At 38.8% G+C, this 15,607-nt stretch overlaps 2 protein-coding genes across 2 annotated transcripts in view; both read left to right on the forward strand.

The window, feature by feature from the left end:
- The window catches only part of fbxo36b (F-box protein 36b), a 2,628-nt gene extending 950 nt beyond the window's left edge, over positions 1 to 1,678 (forward strand). The window contains exons 3-4 of the mRNA XM_035671164.1: positions 470 to 642; positions 913 to 1,678. Coding sequence (XP_035527057.1) covers positions 470 to 642; positions 913 to 1,422 — 683 coding nt within the window. The 3' untranslated portion in view covers positions 1,423 to 1,678. The remainder of the gene's footprint in view (positions 1 to 469; positions 643 to 912) is intronic.
- A 5,966-nt stretch (positions 1,679 to 7,644) lies between these two features.
- Positions 7,645 to 13,868, forward strand: grk7a (G protein-coupled receptor kinase 7a). The gene is made up of 4 exons (XM_035671149.1): positions 7,645 to 8,241; positions 9,719 to 10,174; positions 12,881 to 13,161; positions 13,529 to 13,868. Exons 1-4 carry the CDS (start codon positions 7,645 to 7,647, stop codon positions 13,866 to 13,868), a joined length of 1,674 nt encoding a protein of 557 aa, XP_035527042.1.
- The last annotated feature ends 1,739 nt before the right edge of the window (positions 13,869 to 15,607 follow it).

The raw sequence follows: 15,607 nt of genomic DNA on the forward strand, positions 1-15,607 counted from the left end.
AAGGTGTGTTTTTGTCAGTGATTTGAATGTTGGAGGGTCAGTACAATCACAATTACTTTTATTTCTCAGTCTTTATTGTGCATGCTGGCACACTGTCATGGCTTATTGGGACACTTGTTGTTGATTGTTAGTGTGATTACTGTGATCTATAAACTGTGTTTGTGTGTGTTTTGCAACGTGATGTTAAAAAGACACATACTCCATTAAGTTTTGCTTAAATGCATTAAATATTTTTTAAATAGTTACTGCCCAGCTCCTATGAATAGATAGATATAATCAAGGCCTTAATTAGCCTACGCTTTGATGAAGCCATAAGATTATGTTTTGCACAATTATCATTCTTATGTTGCCAGTAGACCTGTACAGAAATGTGTACTTTTTATTATACAGTGCTGTAGGTGTTTATCACTCTATAGTTTATGTCTTGTGAGAGCAAACTAACTGCTCAGGGCAATGGGCTTCTTTCCAGGTGAGGTCAGTATGGTTTTTGGTCATCACATCTTGGAGTACACCAAAGCTTTGTGCCAAGGCCATTATGATTATCTGGAGCACCTGTCCGACTCCTTACTTCTGCGGATAATAAATGATCTAGAACTAGAGGATGTGGGTCAGCTTGGACGAACATCACGCAGGTTCAGGCAGGTGAGTTCAAGACACACAAAGAGATGCTGAAAAAATAAACATAAACTGAGTTCAGAAACATCAAGTCTGTTATTTTAGGTTTCCCCATTGCACATTTTGGCTTCTGTCTGATGTAAATACATCATTATAAATCATCAGTTATTACATCTAGAGTAATATTCTATTCTTACATTCTTCCAATAAATAGGAATTAAATCAATGCAATGCAACAAAATCGGCTGTTATGTGTATTGTAATACATTACTTATACTTTTCACTTCTGCTCCTCAGCTCTGTGGGTCAGAGGAGTTTTGGGAGCAGGCAGTGCGGCGGCGCTGCAACACAGTTTCAGCTGAGGTGGCTTCACTGGCACTTGAAGTGGGTTGGCGCAGCATCTTCTTCACCAGCAAGTTACAGCTGCAGAAGTTGATCAGCCGCAGAAGGCTGAAGACGGAGGAGCAACAGGGAGAACAGGTCTCTGACCCAGATACAAAGACAGAGAAATCTCTCGATGAAAGCAAAGATTCAGACCAGACATCTGGCTGTGAGGAGGAATCTCACCCTGGCTCTATCCCCGATCTGAGCCTTGGCACCGATACCGGTATTGGCTTTGACACCAGCTCTTGCTGTGATGTTGAACCTAGCCCTAACCCTGAACCCGAAGCTGGCTCTGATTCCAGTGTGCTTGTGTCTGGCCAATGGTTGGAGGAAAACTGTGTGGTGGAAACAGTGGTGCAGAACAATGCACTGAACGATAGTAGAGTAGACTGCGGTGCAGTCCCAGACGAGACACTGGGTTAATCAAATGTTGCATAAATCCTGTAGGATTACTGTTATATTGATATGCCATTTATACACATTCCTTAACTTAAAATGAGTTGTGTATTGATTATCTGAAGATAATCTTTTATTTGTCAAATGTAAAATTATTATTTTTAGTTAGTTTGATATATGTTAATCCTCTACAGGATGTTTGGGGACATTTTAATTAGTATGTCCATATTGCCATGACTCTTCTGACTTAGTGTACATTAATAACACCAACAAACAAACAAACCAATAGGACATTGTAGTATGTAATAATTGTCTATTGTAATATACAAGTTGTTATTTATCATATTGTAAGTTGTTGATTTAATATAAATTTGATATATACAATTACAATTCTTCTGTCTGTGGCTTGTCATTCATAAACTAATGCTGAGTAAAACCTCAGTAACTACTTGCCAGTTTTGGATGACACAACATTACTTTAGGGGACACAAATATGGTAAGTCATTTTAAGCTATGTTACAATGCATGTTTATGATATGATACTACACTTTAACTAGGTGGCTACAAGTAAATATGTAATTAGTAGCATGTATGTACAGTAATACAGCAGTAATAGTAAGTTATTGTTTTTGTTACATTTCACAAGTAATTCTAAGTTAATCAGGAACAAATTAAAAAAGTAATTACATAGCATGTTCACCGATATATGGGAAATGAATCAATGAATACTGGGCCATTGGTATCTGCTGGTATCTGTATTCTCAAATAACATGGAGATTGTTATTTGATTGGATTATCATTGTTCAGGAACTGCTATTCATTGGTAAGCAGTTATTTCTGAGGTGTTCCTTACTCATTCCTTTGCAACTAGTCAGGATTCTGTGTGCCTTATTATTACGTTTGACCCTTTTACTTAAACATATTTCAATTTTAATGTTTGTTAACCAGGTCAGTGTTATATTCTTTAAAAGGAGGAGTTGTTCCAGTTCCTGTGAGATCACGATGTGTTATTAGTCCAGCCAGGAGAGGTAGTCCCCAGTTGACCCATCAGCCAGTGCCCACAATACTGCAGTGGCTAAGTTCCCTTTTAGTATGGAGGAGTAGCACTTAAAACAGACAGTAAATTAAAAAATAAAACATAAAAGTTCCAAATGTGATATTTATAAAGTACATGAACCATTGCACAACAATTTTATTCTACAGTTAAAATGGTAATACGATAGTTATTTAGTGTGAAACTAGTTCACAAGTTTGAGTACTAACCCAGTACCAATATTACCAATCCAGTAGTTGAATTTACACTTTCTGACCAACCAGAAAGAAGTATTTATCTAGAACATGGTATACATTTTTCTAATAGAATATAGCTACTATTCATGTATTTCATTAACATTTGATGAACTACCGTCCAAATACATGTAAACATGTGTTTAGGTAGATTTACCCTCCACATTTGTGTTATTATTGATGAATGTAGGTTGTAAATTACAAAAAATTCAACTAAACAAAAATGATCAAAAGTACTGTTAATAGTTATGATAATTTATTACTAGTTAATTAATTATTAATTATATATCAAAGAAAAAGTCAAGGTCGATTCTGTTACAAAAGGTATCTTCAAGGCGGGAAAAAGAAAGAAGATTTGCTTTGTGAAAATTAAAACATAGAACCGTAATTTTATTTGCATGCATTGCTGTTTATTTGGTAAATGGGTTAGTTGCACCTACATCACAATCTGGATTCATTTAAGACACATATAATGTCTGTTAGTTTTGATAGGATTATGAGTGCAGTGCACACAGAAAAAACAGTCCCCTAGGGGGCACAAGCTGCTAGTGCTAATGGTCCATTCTGTGTACTGTACATCATCAGTGTCTTTCTGTCTGCCTACCTGTTTGTCTTTACTTTATGTTGGTAAGTGTCTGCAACTATGTTGAGTGGAAGTGGATTATTTTGTCCTTAGTGATGGTTGGAATAAAAATCAAATTCAAAGTCTATGAAATGCAAGAAAAACATTGATTAAAGACATAAATAAAACTAGACCCTGACAATTTCCCCAGATATAACCCAGAATCAGCTGGAGTGCTGCACTTCTAACCAAAACTTAAATGGTTTTAGGCAGAACATTGAGAGCTTGAGTTTGAGCAGATATTAGCTAGAGCTGAGTAGCAGCCACCTGTGCTACTGGCCCGTACTGTATCTCCCTAAAGGCACCTTTCACCGCTAATTCTGATCTAATTCTTCAGCTCTGTGTCCTTTTGTGTCTAGAGAGCACATGAAAATATCTGGATCCTCCCTGGTGGATGAATAATTACAGAAGTCCATTTAAAAGTCCTCTTCCTCGCCTCAAGCTATCTGTATCAACTTCAGTTACTGACTTTTTTTGGCCTGTAGGTACTTCCCTACTGAATCTGGGGTTCCTGATGCCAACCAGATGTGAACAACATCCTCATTCAGCTGCGCAGCTTTCCTCAGTGACTTCTTGGGTTGCAGACAAGCTTCCACCTTACCACAGATTTTGCACAATCTAAGTTTTGAAATCCCATCTGATGTTCACAAACCTCTGCCTGATGTTTGGGACATGGTAATTCATATTATTATGGACAGAGCCCTCTAACACAGGTATTTCTAGTAAACCATCACTTCATGTTTGGGTCTTCCAAGTTTAACTGCTGTCTTGTCCAACTCGCCTGACCTGCTTTGCCCTCCATTCCTCTCTATAAGAAGCAGTCACAATGAGGAGACCTTTTAATCTGCTAAGTCAGGTGTTCCCCTATATTTAAATGTCAAGCACCCCCACAGTAGATGGACATAAAACCACAGACCCCCAGTGATGGAAGATTTTGTATTGAGGAATCCTCTCTGAGTAATTGTTTTGTGATAAAGTATTCATAGTCAGTCAATGATCAAAGTAGGATCATAAATCACAATCAAATCGACTAACATGGCCAAAATAGGCTGAACATTTTGATAAAAGTTAACCATGCCTAGCTGCTTATTTTACTCCAGAAACTCCAGGCAATAGCATAATCATTTATACATTTAAATGGCTTAGTAATCTAAATCTAAAACTGTCAGCATTATTTTCATATCTATAGGAAAATGTATTTCTACTGCATAGTGGGAGAGTTTAGTGTTCCTGCTTAAAGTGTTGGAACCAAACTATTTACTGTATATGTTCAATAGGCGGTAGGCATCGCACCCCTATGTAAGAGACACAGACAGGAGTCCCAGCAGGGTAGCAGAGCAGGGGCTCACCTAAAAAAAACCCAACCTTAGTTTAAGTGTACGCTAAATTAAAAATATTTTTAGACACTAACCGGTAGTACCTATAGAACTCCAGTATTCCTGCATCAAGTCCATCTGCCCCGCGCACTGTATTGTGCTTCAGATCAATTGTTTAAATTGACATGAGACTAGAGAAAGAACAGAAACCTTGAGGCACATTGCAGTTGTGTAGGTACTGCACCAGACTGTTTTTGTGTTTTAGCTGCAGTTCTAAGTACTTGATTTATAAGCACCCCCTGAAAAATCCCTGGTTATTGCTTTCCCACTTTTTTCTATTAAAATCTTGTTGCTCTACTGGAAAAACTTTCCATGCACTGCCTCTTGCTTAAAAGCTTGACAGAGGACATAAGAGGATGGAGCCAGACAACGTTAAGACCATAAAGCAGACCATGTGGGACATAGGATGAGAATGCTCTGCACATATTAACCTTTACTCCCTCCTCAGGCCAGGCTAATCCCCCCATGGTTACAGGAGCAGGCTGCTCAAAGAGCAAACATCTAAATCAGAAAAGATCAAACATCTGAAACAAAGGAAATGAATGTATCTGATGTATGTATGTACCTTGATTTTTCTAACTTGTCTCCACTGTATCACTAAATCACATTTATTCCTACAGTTTTATTTTTATAGTTTGTTTAAGGCTGCTGCCATACACATTTTTTGAATGAATACATTAATTTCTGATAGGTCCCTCAATGACAGTTACACAGCTCACCAGGGATCCACTGTAGAGTAAATGGGGAAACCCATAGAGTGACGTGTGAGCTCTCAGCTTACCTCTCTTTGCCTTCCCTGACCCAGTTAAAGATGAAATCTATGGCTCCTTTTTGATCTGCTCAGGAGGCTTAAGTGCTTTACTCACACTATAATCTATTTACAACATGATTAACATTTGTAATAGACACTTCTTTTCCTATAAAATTTGAAATTATAGTTTTGCTTGTATTAAGCACTTGATTCTATTTTTTAAGTCCCTGGTGTAATCAGTCATTATGTGTTTTCCTTTTGTGACAAATTCAATTACTGGTTGCTCTATTCTCTAACCTTTCATAAGTTAGAAGAGTTTGGAGCTCTCTGACGGCAAGCAAAGCCCTTGATCTTCTGCAGGGCACTGAGAGGTTGAGACCATTTGAGAAAGGATTAGCTAATATTATCTGAGGTTTATCTTACTGAATTAGCCTACATCACCATAGCTGTAGCTTAGGGTTACTGCCAAAAGCAACAAAGGAATGAAAAAGCCAATTCATCACATTACATGTGTACAAATGAAGACCATTTGTCTGTATAGACTGATTGTACAGTATATATTTATGTAGTCTATTACCAGAATTGTAATAAGATGAGACGACAGGTTGACATAGAAAGCTAATGTACCTTTTAGCTCAGTCAGAAAAATACCTGTATTTGCCTAAAAATCTTTTGGCTTTCCTTCTCTGTGTGTTGTATCACTGTTGGATATCAAGCGTGTCACAGGTCGTGGGTTTAACCTGTTTTAACTTTAACCTCAGTTCTGTCACATGACTGAGGTCATACTCCTCAGGCTTTTTATAAACCAGCTCGTAGAAAGGAGCTCTGGTGCCACATTGGTCTGATCCCCTGAGTCTCTGTGTTGACTCTTGATTTTAACAACCAGTGCTACATTGTTACCTGCTGTCTGAAAGATATGTGCTGTAGCAATATGGATATATAAATATAAATTATTGGCCCACTGAGCACCTAATGTTAGTCATTTACAAACATAAATGGTCTACCACATATAGTTTGCCAATGCCTTTTGACAACCGTTTGTGCATGTGTGTGCCACTATGCACACATAAAAACACACACATGCTCAACTAATGACAAAGTTGTGTGTTTATTCCCCAGAGAATTCGACAGATTGACTCCACACACTGAAAAACACATCTGCTTTTAAAGGTTTTTATCTACTGAAGGAGCAGGTGTCCTTCAAATTTAAAAAACATACAACAGAGATCTTCATATTAGTTTAGACAGAGCTATTTCAGATGTCTTATTGAACTATGACTCAATGAAAATTACCTACATCTTCAATCCAAATCCATATTTTATTTACAATTCACTCTGTAGTGTTAGTCTTTACACTGCATGTACATTTTGTTAAAACAAGATATAATTATCATTGTAGTAATTGAATTCTTTTAAATTTTCAAAAAAGCTGGTGGTCACTGATGAATGAGGTTAAAATATGAGAATGAAAGAAAGAGCCTGAGGAGAAGCAGACAGATTAAGAGTAAGCTCTCTGAAGTACCTGTTCTTTTGAGACTGGGAGGAGGAAAGAGAAGAAGAGGAGGATGCTGGTGGATATTCTGCTATATCGTAGAGCCATAGTTCACCATATTGACTGCCTCAGTGATAACCATTAATCTGATTCTGTTCTGATGGCTTCAAATACAATCTTATTTTCTATCCATATAATACAATATCATATGTAAATACTCAACTAAACTTTACTGTGTTAGTCCAGTTTCTTACAACGTTCATTAGGAGGACCCTCCAAAAACTACTATGACATTTCTTTAAAGGTGTCTTGCTCTTTTGCTTCTTTTACTGTTTCACCATTAAATTCATAGTCAACATAACCCCTTGGACCACTATTAGAGACTACTGAACACCATGAGCAAATATAGAGGGCTACAAAGCCTCTTAGGACAGAGTCCGCTTACGATTCCCTTTCCGTGCACAGCATCCTTGAATAGACCACACAAAGATCCTTAAGCCAAAATCCCTCCCTGGTATTTAATTCTAAATGAGTAATTACTGGGTGTGTCAGTGTGTCTTAGGTTTGCAGGTAGGCTGGGTGAAGGAGCTCATTTGCACACTGGCTTTGGAGCGCAGCGCACTCTCACACAGACACAAACATTCTGCAAGACGCTGCATCCCTGGGGAGCCACTGAAGAAACCAGTCACTTAGGGAGGATAGACCACATACAGCCGCCAAGATGTGTGACATGGCGGGACTGGATAACCTGGTGGCCAACACGGCCTACCTAAAAGCCCAGGGTGGTGATGACAAGGAGATGAAAAAGCGCCGTCGCAGCTTGTCTCTCCCCAAGCCTGAGCAATGTGCTACGGTACGATCTTCCATTGACAAGGACTTTACATCACTTTGTGAAAGGCAGCCTGTTGGCAAAAAGTTTTTCCGTGATTTCCTGGTAACTAAACCTGAGTTTAAGATTGCTGCTGATTTTTTGGATGAGCTGTATGACTGGGATCTGGCTGAAGGTGCAACAAAAGACAAGGCACGCACAAACATCATCAACAAGTATTGCAAGGCTGACTCCAAGAACTTCCTGGCCTTTCTTACTGGGGAGCCTAGTGACAAATGCAAAGCTGTGACAGATGCCACCTTTGAGGAGGTGATGAAAACCAAAGTCCAGGAAGGTGTAAGAGAGTTTTTAAAAGGTAAACCTTTTACAGAATACCAGGAAAGCCCATTCTTTGATAAATTCCTGCAGTGGAAAGAGTATGAGAAACAGCCCATCAGTGACAAATACTTCTATGAGTTCAGAACTCTGGGAAAAGGAGGCTTCGGAGAGGTAAGCATGCAAACGCATTTACATAGAATTTTATGAAAGTAGGACTCCCCGACAGGTTTCTTAGGTATGATGGTGTCAAAAATATGTATTACCCTCATATTTGTATGTATAGTGCTACAGAAGTAGTATGGTGCATTATCAGCGTTGTTCAGTTCTTAGGAAAATCCTAGGTATATTAGCTTGGAAGTATAAGAAAGTATATTGGACAAGAGATCATACCTTACATAATCATTAGGATTACTTTGTGTGAAGGTGACCATGAAGTCTTGAGGCATATGGGCATACCTGTTGAATTTTAGAAAATCATGGCTTATGTTTCACAATGTAACAAATATAAAGCCACAATGCAGGAAGCAGTAATCTTGCATTGATAGAACCAGCAACAGATCAGCTATTATCAAATATAGACTTTTATTGGCCTATTGAGATCAAGATCTCTTTTTCAATACAGACCTGAGGATGACAGTAAAGCATGTAAATCACAAGTCATCAACTAAGAATATAAAATCACATCAACAGAAAACTGTTTCAGGGTTGTTTGTTTTAAAATAAAAACTGATATGTAAACATAATGAACCAGCAGTAATTCCAGGGACCGAAAATAGCAGTATGAGTTCTTGTGAATGAAATACATTGTTGTGATAATCATTTAAAGTATTAGAGATAGATGAGAGATATCTGAAGAAATTAAAGACAAATTGTAAGATCTTGTGATGATAGTGACAAGATCTGATACTGATACTGATCTCATGAACATCCAGAGGACCCACAATCAACCCTTGAGGAACCTCTTTTCTGAGTCAAGCTTTCAGCAACAAGCTTGAGCATACATCCAAAAGGCAACTTAGAAGATAAATGCAATGATAGAAGTGTAGAGAGCAGTTTAGACATCTAAAAATGATTTCAGTTATGTACAGTATATTGTTATTAAAATAACAATGAAGGCTGCTAGTATAACTTGGAAATTTGCTGTGACTAAAATACCATAATGCAGCACATACATGAGACATGATCCTGGACAATCATTTTGAAACTGCTAAAGTAACTTTCTAAGCAGTGCAATGCAGTGAACAAATCTGATCTATAGAGAAGGAATACCAGAAGATGTGAATGAGACGGGTGGCAAATTAGATGCCAAGACACAGTTGGCAAGGATCAAGGATCAAGTGAGGTTGTCTTCTTGAACCAATTTTCTTGCCTTCAGTCCTCAGAGTCAAAAGAAGGAGGCATTATTTGTGATTATATCAACATTCCAAATCATGAAATATGTGATGGCATGGATTCATGATTTAAAGTACCCTTTTTTATTTTTTCAGCTTTCCTAAAGGTCACTTTCATTCCCATCACACTTTTCTGATCAGTGTAGTGCAAAGGTTCCTGTGCTGTCAAGAGGCCTTGTACCAGTAGGCCATGCTTAGTTTCTGTAGGAAATGGTGTCATCATCCTCATTTTTAACAAATGATGTGTCTTTCTCCAGGTATGCGCTGTTCAAGTGAAGAACACAGGCCAGATGTATGCCTGCAAAAAGTTGTGTAAAAAGCGACTGAAGAAGAAGGGTGGTGAGAAGATGGCCCTGTTGGAGAAGAAGATCTTGGAGAAGGTTAACAGCCTGTTTCTGGTCAACTTGGCCTACGCTTATGACACCAAGACACATCTGTGCCTTGTCATGACCCTGATGAATGGAGGAGACCTCAAGTACCACATCTACAACATAGGCTATGATGGCAAGGGTGTGGACAAGGGCATTGAGATGAAGCGCATCATCCACTACACAGCGCAGATTACCACCGGCATTATTCATCTGCATGAAATGAATATCATATATCGTGACATGAAGCCAGAGAACGTGTTGCTGGACAGCCAAGGCCAGTGCCGACTTTCAGATTTAGGTCTGGCTATAGAGATTGCTCCAGAAAAGACTGTCACCCAGATGGTGAGTAGATTCACACAAAGGATTGACATTCTGGCTGAAATGGCTCTCTCTTTACTTTTGAAACACAATAAAGAAGTGCACCAAGTTGCGATTTCTGAGACATTAGGGTGCTGTGAACAGGATCTAGCTGGATGATGTCAGCAATGATGGGAATCATAATAAGATTTTACATCATGATGAAAGATGTCTACCCCTAAAAGGTCATTTCATCTATTTTTTAAAGCCTTTGAAGTTGCGTACACCAAAGGGCAGGCAAGGATCCTCCCCTGATTCTGTTATGTATGTTGCTAAACTTTAAATTCAGTAAGATTAATTAATTAATCATCTACAGGGTTGGACTGAGTTTAAGACCCCACATATTCGCACACAAACTGCAGCAGAAAAGAAATACAGAGAAAAGGATCACTGGCGGCTGAGTGATACCTCATCTTCATATCCACCCTGTCCATGTTCACTTACCCAACAATGAGGATGAAGCTAAAAACTGGACTCTTAGTCTTGGTGAGGTTTTCACTTTAAATCCGGACAGGGATTACTGGATTGCTTAAAGATCTGTGCAATGAGAGTCTCTGATTCCATTATATAACTCATTTGATCCTTTAGCACTCAGATTATAGCCTGGCCATTTATAGGCCACCATTTTGTGTAGGGGCTGTAATAGAGACCTTGGAGGTCCAGTGCTAGTAGCAGTCAATACATGTAAGGGTTCCTTCAGCAGTTTGGTTGCAGAGATTTAGTTATTTCTATAGAGACATTACGTTGAGAGAGTTGCCTCAGCTTTACAAAGCCTATAGCCTGTATTTCTTCTTGCCATGAAAAAGACTAACACAGATAGCATTTCATCAATAAGTTCAGCCTGATGTTGGCTGCACAACTGAGGATAACCCTCAACAAATGACCGACAATATGCAAAAGAAGAGGTTGTCAGTGACAGAACATCATGATGGCCTCTCACATCAATCAAGCTTTAAAAATGTGCCAGGTGCTGACGAAAATATTATCATGCAGATGGTGCATAACCACAACGTAATACAATTACTGTCAGAACAACGTTACACATCTTCCAATACTTACAGTATATTGCAAGGGTTTTCTTTTCAGGCTTTCTTCTGGACTTACTTGCAGCAGCAAAGAGTAAGCTCTTGGTTCCATGAAAGTCCAGTAAGCTCATTATCCAGTACTCTGATGCTCCTCAGCCAGCCAAAATGACTGGACTAACCTCCTACAGACAAGGCTGGCTTTGGTCCCCTAATCCTCTTAGTGGGCATTACACAAGTCTGTCCCTGATTAGATTGACAGATCCAAGTAAAGTAAAGTAAATTGAATATGTTTAGACATGTTAGTTTGCAAACAAGGTGACAGATCTGTACCTTGAACTCAGATGTTGATCATTACATTAACAGTTTTTTCCCATTTGACTGACCAAAGTGTTAAGGTGTTTATTTGTTAAGTTAAACCAACAGATATACACACATCAGACGAACAGAACATAGTTAGAGAAAGCTTGTGAAGTGAAGTTTAATAGATTTGCATGCTAGGTGACAGGAGGACAAAAAAGTCTTGCATGCAAAATTTGGTCACTGGAGTTGTAATATCATGCCTTCATTAATATGTCAGAAGGGCAAATCCAGGCACATCTGCAGCCAAGTTTCTATCACACTTGTTAAAGGAGAGATCTCAAAGTAGTCTAGTGATCCAAATCTATCAAGCAAAAAGAAAAAAATAAAACGGCATTGTTTTTACGACTTTAACAGTAGACGTTTTAAGAGCTTGTTGAATGACGCAGTGTCCGATACCTTTATCAGTGTAAAACAATAATAGGAATTCTCTAAGGTCATGCTAATTGTCTTTAAGGTGTTACTACATTTAAGTGGCTATAAAAGGACAGTGGATCCCGCAGTCCTCATTAATACCTATATAACACTCCATGTGCTAACACAGGGTTTTCCAAAAAAAGATTTTTGCTACAGGGTTTCTTGAGGACTTCCTTGCAGTGGCGAGGATAAAGCGATCAGCTGCATGCCAGCTTGTGGTTTGCGTGCATTAATTATACATTAGAGGCATGGCTGCAGGTTGTCTGGATGTTACACATTTCTGCTGGTGGATATAGTGTCCAGAAATGTCCTGCCTTTATATAAGAGGCTGGACAACTCTGTCAGTGTGTAGACACACATGATTCTTGACAGGTAGTAGGCTTAGCATTAGGATTAAGCTCCTGGCCTGCAGGTGAGGTCATAGAGGGAGGGGAGCAGAGGCACAGGGAGAGAGTATAAGCAAGAGAGGGAAAGGTCAAAGTTACACAGAGGGATACAGAAAGAGAAGATGACGAGGACTAGAGTAAAGCTTTTAGTAACCCAGGCAACTGACCTTTGTAACACTTGTCAGTCTCACCTGTCAACTTGTATGAAGGTTATGTTTCACAGTTTTAAAGTTGTTTACTTCCACAAGACCCTCTTCCTGATCCCTGTTCGGGAACAAGGTTACACACTGTTTTCATTGCTCATGTCACTGTCACGTCACAAGTCTGTAAATGTGCTCAGACAGTAGATTCATTGCTTCCATTTACAAGACTCACTTTCTAAAAGAGACAAAATCTCAGTTTCTAAACATATAAAACACACTATGCTTTCTAACAAGTAAAAATATTGTGATTTATAGATGTAAATCATAGTCAATATTCCCCACACCCTTCTCTTTCTCTACCAGGCTGGTACTGGAGCATACATGGCTCCTGAGCTCCTGAGCAAAACTCCATACAGGACATCAGTGGACTGGTGGGCCCTGGGCTGCAGTATCTATGAGATGGTGGCTGGCTACACACCTTTCAAAGGCGCTGAGAGCCAGAAGGTGAAGGTGGAGAAGGAGGAGGTACAGCGCCGCATTCTCAACGAGGAACCCAAGTGGGAGCACAAATGCTTTGATGCTGAAACCAAGGACATCATCCAGCAGTTCCTCAAGAAGAAAATTGAAGAGCGCCTGGGTATAAAGTAAGAGGTTCTTCTACTCTTTTAAGATATAATTCAGCCATGGGCTGTTAAGTGGCAGCACACTGTGGCGTAGCATATCTGAATATTTGGTACATGGTGTGTCAATGGAATTGGAATAAGTATATCAATAATAGTATATTTTTCAAAATTAAATCTGAAATCAGTTCCATAAACATAAAAATATTAATTTGTCAGATATTTATTGGCATTTTGGTTCACGAAATAGAGATTGGAGTAACAAGCTTGTTATGAATGACCTGGTTTAGTAAGGTTCAACTTAACCGTAACCAGTTGTTGCATCAACCTGTGCAGCCACTCTATTCTTATTTCTAGTCTAATGTTGTTGTTTTCAACCACCTCTCTTTAGGAACAACATGGAGGATCCCAGGAAGCACTCGTGGTTCAAGACCATCAACTTCCCCCGTCTGGAGGCAGGGCTGGTGGATCCTCCTTGGGTTCCCAAGCCCAACGTTGTCTATGCCAAAGACACCGGCGACATCGCAGAGTTCTCCGAGATCAAGGGCATCGAGTTTGACGCAAAGGACGACAAATTCTTCAAGGAGTTTAACACAGGTGCTGTGCCCATTCAGTGGCAGCAGGAGATGATTGAGACTGGACTGTTTGACGAGCTCAATGATCCCAACAGGAAAGAGGGTGGAGGAGATCCTGACGATGAAAAGAAGTCCGGCACGTGTATATTGCTGTGAGAATCCACATGTGTGATATCATATACCAGTAATAACACTCAATAATTTGTTTTCTCAGTCATATGCACATTAACATTGATGTAAGAGAGGGATCATGTTTTATGAAAGAGGCATGCACGAGCATCTACGTTGAGAAAGATGTACCACCCCTCTCCTGTAAGGATGCTCTTGGTTTAAAGATCTACTGCTTTGAAGGCAAGGTTCAGTAATTTATGGAGGATGTGATGATGTATTTTCAGCATCATCTCTTTGGTTAACAGCTAGAGTTCATTTTTACAACCTTTTCATTAAGGATGCTAGTGTTAGATTAGTACGTTAGAGGCCTTTGTGCCAGAAACACTATATTACTTTATGAAGAAAATGTCCAAACTGTAAAAGTATTTGCAGTAGAATTACATTCTGAAGCACTGCTGTTGCATTCAACATTACGCTTTAAACCAACTGGAACAAATGTCTTCAAACCCTGAAAACTGTTTAAAGAGTGCTTTTTAAGCACATGTGGAAGAGATAGTTCTAGTGTTTAATATTATATGCTGTGATCATAAACCTCATAATTAAGGTTGATCACTGCATTGACATCCTACATATTTTAGTTTTATATAAACTATAAAAGGCATCTGCAATTGTATTTATTGTATATAAAGAAATATATCTATGCACAGAGAGAAAGGCAAATATGTAAGTAATTTAAAATGTAGGGTTTGTTTGGAAGAAAATGAAGAATACTCTTCACCTCTTCAGTCCCTCTACTGTTGGTGCTATGAGAAAAGTCTGTAGCCCTGGGATGCTGGGAGAGAGATGAGTGAAGAAACAGCAGTTAATTGCTGCACATGAAGGAGGAAAAATTAGAGGAGTTGGGCAATAAATTCCCATACCAGAACTGTACAGGTTGCCCTATCCATGGCCCTAAAACACTGTGATACATCAGGGCTCTTTTCTTAGTTTGAGATGAGTGTGAATAACTCAAACTAGCCAGATCCTGAAAAAGACTCCACTATTGTGGTTGTTAAGCTGAGTATAGAGACTTGGGTTAGTTCAAAAGAAAATCCTTGTTATTCTTGTTTACTTGTCTCAGGGTAATTATTTCCTAAGTTTTTAAATTTCCAGATGTTGGGCAGAGTTGAGTTTTTAAAGTTAATGTTAATATGATATAAATGTATATGATACATGTCCTTGTAAATATAACATAAAAGGAATTGCTACTATAGAAATATGAGATGTAAAGCAGAAACTTCCTTGAATCTTGAATCATCTGAATAAATTAAAACATATGTCTTTTAAAGTGTGTGTCTGTTCTGTGAATATGAATATTCATTTGTTGTAGTCCTGAGGCTTTAAAAACACACCTACGACCAGCGTCAGAGAAGCTCAAATTGTGCCATGTTACGCATGTTCTCTGGGCTAAATATAACCAGGGAGAAAGTGCTGCTGAGGACGCTAGAGTAAAACCTAAAAATATCAGCTGCAGTAATCCCGTTCAGGATGCTGACTACAGCCAGGCTGTGCTCCAGGCTGCCGCAAATTGGCAAGTTCAACTCTTAGCTGATAAGGCGATAACCAGTGTTATCCTTGTGCCTTCTTTGCTTAAATCAGCTTTAAATCCCCTCAGGTTCTGAAACATCTTTATGTTACTGACGACTGACAGGTCTGAGCAGAGAACAGCAGCTACAGTGCTCGGCTGAAAAACGTTATTTCACCACATTTTCACATAAGCTTTTAGTTGTTGTTTTTTTTTTTTT

The sequence above is a fragment of the Morone saxatilis genome, unplaced genomic scaffold (assembly GCF_004916995.1).
Source record: "Morone saxatilis isolate NCDOM2014 unplaced genomic scaffold, NCSU_SB_2.0 Contig23, whole genome shotgun sequence".
Taxonomy (NCBI): domain Eukaryota; kingdom Metazoa; phylum Chordata; class Actinopteri; family Moronidae; genus Morone; species Morone saxatilis.

Coding starts and splice junctions, on each gene's coding strand:
- grk7a (XM_035671149.1), top strand. CDS start 7,645: ATGTGTGACATGGCGGGACTGGATAACCTGGTGGCCAACACGGCCTAC. Junction 10,175..12,880: donor AAAAGACTGTCACCCAGATG/GTGAGTAGATTC, acceptor TTTCTCTACCAG/GCTGGTACTGGAGCATACAT. Junction 13,162..13,528: donor GAAGAGCGCCTGGGTATAAA/GTAAGAGGTTCT, acceptor ACCTCTCTTTAG/GAACAACATGGAGGATCCCA.